We start from the raw sequence: 8,805 nt of genomic DNA, 5'->3' as shown, positions 1-8,805 counted from the left end.
TTTGACAGCTGATATTACACCCTGATATTGTTTTGACAGCTGATATTACACCCTGATATTGTTTTGACAGCTGATATTACACCCTGATATTGAAGGAAGTTTACGTTGATATGATACTTCTCTGAAATGTATAGAAAGTGACTGTACCAGAATCTTTTACTAAATCATTAATTATGGTTACACCTCTATCATACCAGGACTTGTAAAAAACTGTTTTTCCTCCAATAGATTTCACTGTTATTATGGCAAAAAACCGAAGTCTGAAATGGAATCTAGCTTTTATCTATATATCAACAGGAAGTCTTTTTAAAAGATTCTGATATCAATCATGTTCACTTAGTTATATCATGATGCACTGGAACAAGCCAAGCGGCAATTTCATTGTACCAAACTCAGCCTACATGTTTCACTGAAGATACTGGAATCAGGCCAAGGTGTTCTGAGTGTATCAATGTGATGTTATAGGTACATCTCTTTACAGTGTAATTAAATGTTACAACATTTTGTAAGCATGATCAGTCTTGGTTATCAACATGTATGTTCATTTTAAATCATAGCTTACAGTTAACACTTTGGGCTCACCCTAGCTGTTGGCATATTTGTAATAAATGAGTTTGTTTTGTCAATTGCTATAATCTCTTTTCTCCAACCTGCAATGATGTGAAAGCCTTTATACCCATTTGGAGTGTTCTTGGAATGGAACAAACCCATTAATGCCTCATGTTTAATATCAGAAACATTTTGCTTTATTTTCCGTTAAGTACCTAGCAAAGTGATATATATTTTTAATGCTATTTTTTCTCAATTGACCTCCAAGGAAAGATCCAAACGAGATCTTCAAATATAGAATTCCTTTAGAAACTCTTACTTACACACTTAATCATGCACAAGAATAAGTACATTTTGTATTTGAAATTCTTGGCTGCACTTTTTCTGAAATAATGTGTGAATTAGGAAGTGGTTCATCAACAGTAGCATCTTGTCAAATGTAAAATTAGAACTTGTCTCAAAATATTTCAATCTCTTTAACTGTCTTCTTTGTGAAGATGCTGGTAGAAAATCTTTTCATAATCAACATTCATTTTTATAACACATCAAATATTCAAGTCAAAATGACAGAAATGTACACACAGAAATGTACACACAGACTTTTTTGATATTTCGATATTGTCTGCGACAGCATGTTGATTTAGACCGGTGGTTTATAAAATTGGAAATATACTAATAAATAGTAATTATGGGTATTTATGACATTTTCAAAATATTAAAACAAAAAGGTCAACATCTGAGTATGAAAGAAAAAAGTACCATTCAAAGTAATTAGACATATAGTTTGTCAATCCAAAGGGAGATAACTCCATTGATTTAGCGAGATTATTATGATGTCATAGGTGTTGAAAAGAGTGTGACTGACATAAGAAGATTATAATTATACCTCTATATAAATATAAGTACTATTGCCTTCTTGCCAGTATAAGTACATCATATTATTGTAAACCAGAAAAGAGCAGGAATTATGTTATACACTGATAAAACAAAGACATCATCAAAAAAACACAGTATCCAATTCAAACACCCAACAATTGATATCGCACAGTTTTTATCTTGTAAAACTTTTTGGAAATTGTTACAAATTTGCCTTAATTTTATTTAAATGAAAATTGTGATTATCTTTTGTAGAAGACCACTCAGCTGAAAGAAATGCTGAATTCAAATGAATTGGAATTTATTATGGAGGCACATAATGGTCTCAGTGCCAGGATAGTTGAGGAGGCAGGTAATTATAGATTGTATAAACTGGGAGGAACTAATATAACTACAGAGTGAACATCAGGAAAAGAGAGGAACACTTGCCATTGTACTTCAGCGAAACTAAGACTTAAATACTAAAAAGGATTTGTGTGGACACTGACTCTTCATATATGGCTGTCCATTCTTCATTGATTACATACATTTAATACAGTGTCTATTTTGCAAGAAAGCAGTGTCGGGTAATAAGCCCACCCCAAACAATTTTGTTTCATAAAATTATAAACAAATGCTACACATATTTTATTGTTAGAATAAAGAAATGTATACACCAATGCTACACATATTTAATTGCTCAGTAATAAGCCCATCCCAAAATCTTTCTTTTAAACCAATGCTTCACAAATTTCATTGTTCTTTAATAAGCCAACCTGAAAATATTTCTGTTAAACCAATGCTACACATATTTCATTGTTCTGTAATAAGCCCACCCAAAAATATTTGTTAGACCATTGCTACACAAATTTCATTGTTCTTTAATAAGCCAACCTGAAAATATTTCTGTTAAACCAATGCTACACAGATTTCCTTGTTCTGTAATAAGCCCACCCAAAAATATTTCTTTTAGACCAATGCTTCTCATGTTTCTTCATTCTTAATAAGCCCATCCTAATAAGCCCCTTAAATATTTCTGCGAAATCAAAATTATAAACCAGTGCTACATATTTCATTGCTCTGTAATAAGCCCACCCCAAAATATTTCTTTTAGACAAATGCTACACATATTTAATTTAAACAATTGTGTCTGTGACAGGATTTAAAGGTATCTGGGGAAGTGGGTTATCTGTGTCTGCACAGCTCGGTGTCCGTGACAGTAATGAGGCATCTTGGACACAAGTCGTAGAGGTCATGGAGTTCATGAGTGATGCAACAAATGTACCAATCCTGATGGATGCTGACACTGGCTATGGAAATTTCAATAATGCACGGAGATTGGTCCGTAAATTAGAAGACCGTGGCGTTGCTGGTAAATGTATACTGGACACTACATACCTAGAATTGACTTTCTATTTGTTTTGATGCATGCATTATTTTTTAATCATTTCATCACCTGAATAAAGGCCCATAAGGTTCCAATCTCTCTGTGGCTATTTCTAGCTTTCGATTCTTGTGCCAATTTGTGGAAGCTTCCCATCTGAAACATTGCTCAAATACTGAATTTGAGATCTTATTTATCTTGTACTTACCATTTATATAATGCCTTTGTACTAATTACTGGTATTTATTCCTGAAATCAGATATGAAGCAAATTCAATACATTTTGTTTTGCCTTTTTATAGAAAAATTGAGGAAAATTAAAAATAGATTATTAAAGCTTACAATTCCTTAAGTCAAGTTTATTAAATTCAGTTTAATGTCTGACTTTTCTGTAAATCATATGATTTGAAATAAAGCTGTTTCTTTACTTCCTCAGGAGCCTGTATAGAAGACAAGCTATTTCCTAAGACAAACTCACTCCATGATGGAAGGGCACAGCCTCTAGCTGATATTGAAGAGTTCTGTTTAAAGATCAAGGTTTGACCTTTAGTATTTACCAAATTTGAAAAAAAAGTATTTACCAAATTTGAAAAAAAAAAAGTATTTACCAAATTTGAAAAAAAAGTTTATGAATTAATTTCTATTTGTTTAATATATATCCTGGTAAATATGTATGCCACATCAATGTAAGACACGAGGACTATACCAGTAAAACATCTGTTCCATCCCTGAACTCCAGATTTTGGTTAGGTGTAAGGGTTATTTCAGTAAAACATCTTTTCCATCCCAGGACTCCAGGTATAGGTTAGATGTAAGGACTATTTCAGTTAAACATGTTTTCTATCCCATGACTCCAGGTTTTAGTTAGATGTAAGGACTATTTCAGTTAAACATCTTTTCTATCCCAGGACTCCAGGTTTTAGTTAGGTGTAAGGACTATACCAGTAAAACATCTTTTCCATTCCAGGACTCCAGGTTTTAGTTAGGTGTAAGGACTATTTCAGTTAAACATCTTTTCTATCCCATGACTCCAGGTTTTAGTTAGGTGTAAGGACTATTTCAGTAAAACATATTTTCCATTCTAGGACTCCAGGTTTTAATCAGGTGTAAGGGTTATTTCAGTAAAACATCTTTTCCATCCCAGGACTCCAGGTATAGGTTAGATGTAAGGACTATTTCAGTTAAACATCTTTTCTATCCCATGACTCCAGGTTTTAGTTAGGTGTAAGGACTATTTCAGTTAAACATCTTTTCTATCCCATGACTCCAGGTTTTAGTTAGGTGTAAGGACTATACCAGTAAAACATATTTTCCATTCCAGGACTCCAGGTTTTAGTCAGGTGTAAGGGATATTTCAGTAAAACATCTTTTCCATTCCAGGACTCCAGGTTTTAGTTAGGTGTAAGGACTATTTCAGTTAAACATCTTTTCTATCCCAGGACTCCGTAGCCCTTTCAAATCAAGAATGGAATGGTGTTTTAAAGGGTTATCTTGGAAAATACCTTATAATGAATTCTTTGTATTTTGATCACATCTGTATGTATTCAGATAAGTCCAATTTTATGTGTGAATGTTATAGGACTATTAGGTATATAAGATCCAGAAATTGAAACTTTTAAAGGCAAATATCAGATTGACCTCAAAAAATTTGTCAGCTGATGGTAAAGAACAAAATGCAATGATATGCATTATTCTGTGAATTTCAGGATATCAGTTAAATTCTTTGATGATGTTGAGTAAATAAATCTTGAAATCAAAATTATGTAGGATTCAATGAATAATAATAGATAAGCATTTTATTTAAAAGGCCTGTAAAGACACACAGACAGACCCTGACTTTTGTATCGTGGCTCGTGTTGAAGCGTTCATTGCTGGATGGGGGCTTGATGAAGCCCTGATGCGGGCTGAGGCATATAGAAAGGCTGGTAAGTTTCAAGTAAATGAGATACAACGTAGAGACGATAAACAGAGGAAACAAAAACACCAAAGAATTTTATACTTGATGAAAGAAAATACATGTATTCATTTCAGTTTTTCAATATGCTAGATTTGGTGTTTGAGATTCCTAAGACTGAGAAATGAAATTCATTTTGTGAAAAATGACTTGTAATATGATCAGAATATGAAGTTGTAAAATCAACTTTAATATAAGGTAATTCAATTTAACTAACCACATGGACATGTGTGATTCAGATTTTGAACTTCCAGATAAACTGATAAAAAAAAATGTGGAAAGTATTGAAGAATTGAGTTCCCAGATTAATTATCAAGATTTATTGTGTATTTTCTTTACAGGAGCTGACGCAATTTTGATGCACAGTAAAAAGTCAGATCCATCCGATATTGAAGCATTTATGAAGGCTTGGAACAATCAGGTATGTTTTATATCTCAAATCAGATTTCAGTTATATATGGGGCATTGATGAATCGCCTACCCACACGATACATTATATATAAAATCTGTCCTAATGTTTTTATTTTTGTTTTTTAAGATTTATGAATACATCATCATCATCATCATCATCATCTCATCACCATTTGCTGACAGATGTATATATTTATTTATAAAACCTCAAACTTAACTTTATTAATTTAATAAAACACACTTGTACACAAAGAAACAGAACATAGAACCCTAATCAAATATATTAGAAACAAATAACTACTACCATTGAGAGAGATAGGGAAAAAGAGAGTGAGTGGGGTAGGGGGGAGAGAGTGGGGGAGAGAGAGAGATAGTGGGGGGAGAGAGTGAGGGAGAGAGGGAGAGAAAGAGTGGCAGAGAGAGTAGGAGAGAGTGTAGGAGAGACAGAGAGAGAGACAGAGAGAGTTTGATGGAATGATATGAAAGAGTGATAACAAAAAGAAACTATATGGAGCAGAACTTCATGTAAAATTGGCCTGATATATCATGTCCTGTGGAATAAAAAATACACAAAACAATCAGAAAACAAAACATTACTTTATAACAACTACCCATTTCTTCCATTCATACGCGGATGATTCTCTAGCACTATCCCAGGTACTAATTGCTATATAATTATGAATATTATAATGGTCTTTTATTGTGTAAATTGAAGGGTTGGGCCAGCCCCTGTGTGTAATTGTAGCTTTGTCACCATGTATTTACTGTCAACTGATTAACACATCAAGGAAAATTCACACTAACAATTTCTTGAAGTGGTATGTTGTCATCAAGATTGAATTTAAGGTTTAATTTCTGGTGGTGCTGGATGCCCCAAGTAAAACTTAAAAACAAGAATGTGTTCTATTTTAGGGCCCAGTGGTAATAGTACCAACAAAGTACTACACAACTCCAACACAGAAGTTCAGAGATATGGGCGTTTCCATGGTGATATGGGCCAACCATAACTTGAGGGCAGCAGTATCAGCCATGCAACAGACAACAGCTCAGATCTATAAAGATCAGTCCCTGGAAAATGTGGAGAAAAAGGTGAGTACAACACCTTTTTATTCTGCTTACATTGCAGCCTGTTCATGAATGGATTGGGGAGATATTACTTCAACATTGGGAATATATAAGATATTGTCATCCATATTTTGACACATCTGTATTTTAAGTAAGAGAACTTTATCTCTGCTTTATCTCGGCTTTATCTCAGCTTTATCTCAGCTTTATTACCGACAAGTAAAAAAATTCCTTTCAAAAGGGGCCACTATTGGTTTTAACTCTAATCTAAGAAATTTGCTTATGTAAAATTAAGAGTGGCGTTGAATATCTAACATTGTATGTAAATGTATATAGCTTTTTTCAGATATATCTACCATACAGGCATGTGAAAAAAGAAAGGCTTGGTTCAAATCAGATTTACTGTTAGTTAATTTTCACAAGGATATGTTTGTGTTGTGTTTATAATTTCGTTCCATGTTTAATTGATTTTTTTAATTTAAAGTAATTTTTTCCTTTAATATCCATAGTGTTCTATGTATTTGAACAGATTGTGACAGTGAAGGAAGTGTTCCGACTCCAACAGGATGACGAATTGGTGCAGGCAGAAAACAAGTACCTCCCACAGAAGTGAAAGCCATGCCCACTTCTGACCACATCATCTACAGATCACATCCACTTCAAATTTAGGTCACACCAACTTACCCATAAGACCACACCCACCTACCACTAAGACCACACCTACCTACCGGTGAGACCACACCCACATACCAGTAAGACCACACCTACCTATCGGTGAGACCACACCCACATACCAGTAAGACCACACCTACATACCAGTAAAACCACACCTACATACCAGAGAGACCACACCCACATACCAGTGAGACCACACCTACATACCAGTGAGACCACACCTACCTTCCAATGAGACAGCATCTACCTACCAGTAAGGCCACACCAAATTTCTATTGATCCTACACCTACTTCATATCACAACCAATTTAGATTACATATTCTTCATTTGAAATCATTACTTTTGCTGTTTAGTTTTATATTTTGTTCTTTAAGTAAAATGTCACAAAACTTTTTTGATCTGCCCATGTTCAATATAAAACTCTATGTGTTTTGTTGATATAATTTGTACAATTCTATTACTTGTTATTCAGAATGATGTTTTTTTCTAGTATAAAGAGTGAAGGATAATACTTTTTTTTAAACCTGTGAATTGACTTCAAATACATCAAAATGAAATTTGGCATATGGCTTTTTGTTGCAAGGGTACAAATTAAGTTTGATTTCCGGCAGTATGTGACCCTTTTTGGCAGAGTTATGCCCCTTTAAACATAGAAAATTTCCTGGGAATATTGTTTTCAGGACTTTTTTGGCTTATGCTTCGAGTTATCAAAATGAAATTTGGTATATGGCTTCTTGTTGCAAGGGTTTAGATTAAGTTTTATTCCCGGCTGTCTGTGATCCTTTTTAGCAGAGTTATGCCCCTTTCAACTTAGAAAATTTCTCAGAAATATTGCTTTGCACAGTTTTCCCTTTATGCTTCAAGTTATAGAAATGAAATTTGGTATTACAACTTTATGGTTGATTGTTGCACATCCAGTTCGATTTCTGGGTGACCGTGACACTTTATGCAGGCGACACATACAGTTCCAAGGAACTCTTGTAAATGGTTGTACTGATTTCAGATACGTTTTCTACATGCCAATTTCTCACATGAATGCGCCCAGTATGCAGTTGAGTATATGATTCAAATAAACGTAATTGGAATATATGTGATTGTACTCAGATCAAACAACTCTTACACTATGAGCTAATGGGTTGCAGAACAAGTGAACTATACATGATTCAATGCTATTTTAGTGAGCTGAGTTTATAATACAAGTGCACTGTGAGTGGAGATGGAATGCAATTATAGTTAATGATGTGCCATTGATTGTGATTCAAGTGAACTGTGCGATAGTCATGAATGCAATTTAATTGATCTTTAACTATGTGCAGGAAAAAACAGTTCAAGTAAATTTTTGCTGTTGAATTCTACTCAATTGTGTTTTGAATGAAGTTAGAATTAAACTACTTGGGATATATGTCACCATTTTGTTTAAGTGCTGCTTTTTTGTCACTGTTAATATTAATATATTAAGTGTAGATGTAGTTATTATTAAAAGATGGTAACAAATGCTGTATATGTGTGCCTTCATATACATTGTATAATGAATGGAGATATCTTCGCCTTGTCAGACTTACCAAACTGACTCCAATTTGGTCTGTTCCAAGACAATCACACTCTCTCCTTTGTCATAAAATAGTAAATTTAGTATTTTTTTCAGGAATCTCAACTCTTTTTTTCGTTCCCAGAGCAATTTACACTCTCCTTTGTCGGTATGTACAAGACCTGAGGGAAGGAAGCATTACAGCCAACTTTTATGAAAATTTTTAATGAATATTTCAAGCATGACTTACACAAATCATTTAAGTCCCCTTATGCTTAATCAAGGCTGGTAGAAGATTAAAAATCAAATAAGATGTATGACAGTAGCTTTGTCCATCTTTCATTTGTTCATGTGAAAAATAACAAATCTTGGTTTAACCTCGTC

The 8,805-nt window shown here is 33.8% G+C and overlaps 1 protein-coding gene across 2 annotated transcripts in view; it reads left to right on the top strand.

The window, feature by feature from the left end:
- LOC132557851 (phosphoenolpyruvate phosphomutase) overlaps nt 1–7,334 on the top strand; it is an 11,435-nt gene extending 4,101 nt beyond the window's left edge. For both annotated transcript variants that reach the window (XM_060222379.1, XM_060222380.1), the window contains 7 exons: nt 1,681–1,777; nt 2,564–2,776; nt 3,224–3,324; nt 4,595–4,712; nt 5,083–5,162; nt 6,065–6,241; nt 6,747–7,334. In XM_060222379.1, the coding sequence (XP_060078362.1) occupies nt 1,681–1,777; nt 2,564–2,776; nt 3,224–3,324; nt 4,595–4,712; nt 5,083–5,162; nt 6,065–6,241; nt 6,747–6,830 (870 nt within the window). In that variant the 3' untranslated portion in view covers nt 6,831–7,334. The remainder of the gene's footprint in view (nt 1–1,680; nt 1,778–2,563; nt 2,777–3,223; nt 3,325–4,594; nt 4,713–5,082; nt 5,163–6,064; nt 6,242–6,746) is intronic.
- Nucleotides 7,335–8,805: the final 1,471 nt, after the last annotated feature.

This window comes from Ylistrum balloti, unplaced genomic scaffold (genome assembly GCF_031769215.1).
Source record: "Ylistrum balloti isolate Yb309-2 unplaced genomic scaffold, AGI_CSIRO_Ybal_v1 Utg370734, whole genome shotgun sequence".
NCBI classification, from domain to species: domain Eukaryota; kingdom Metazoa; phylum Mollusca; class Bivalvia; order Pectinida; family Pectinidae; genus Ylistrum; species Ylistrum balloti.
This window is presented reverse-complemented; position numbering and strand designations above follow the sequence as displayed.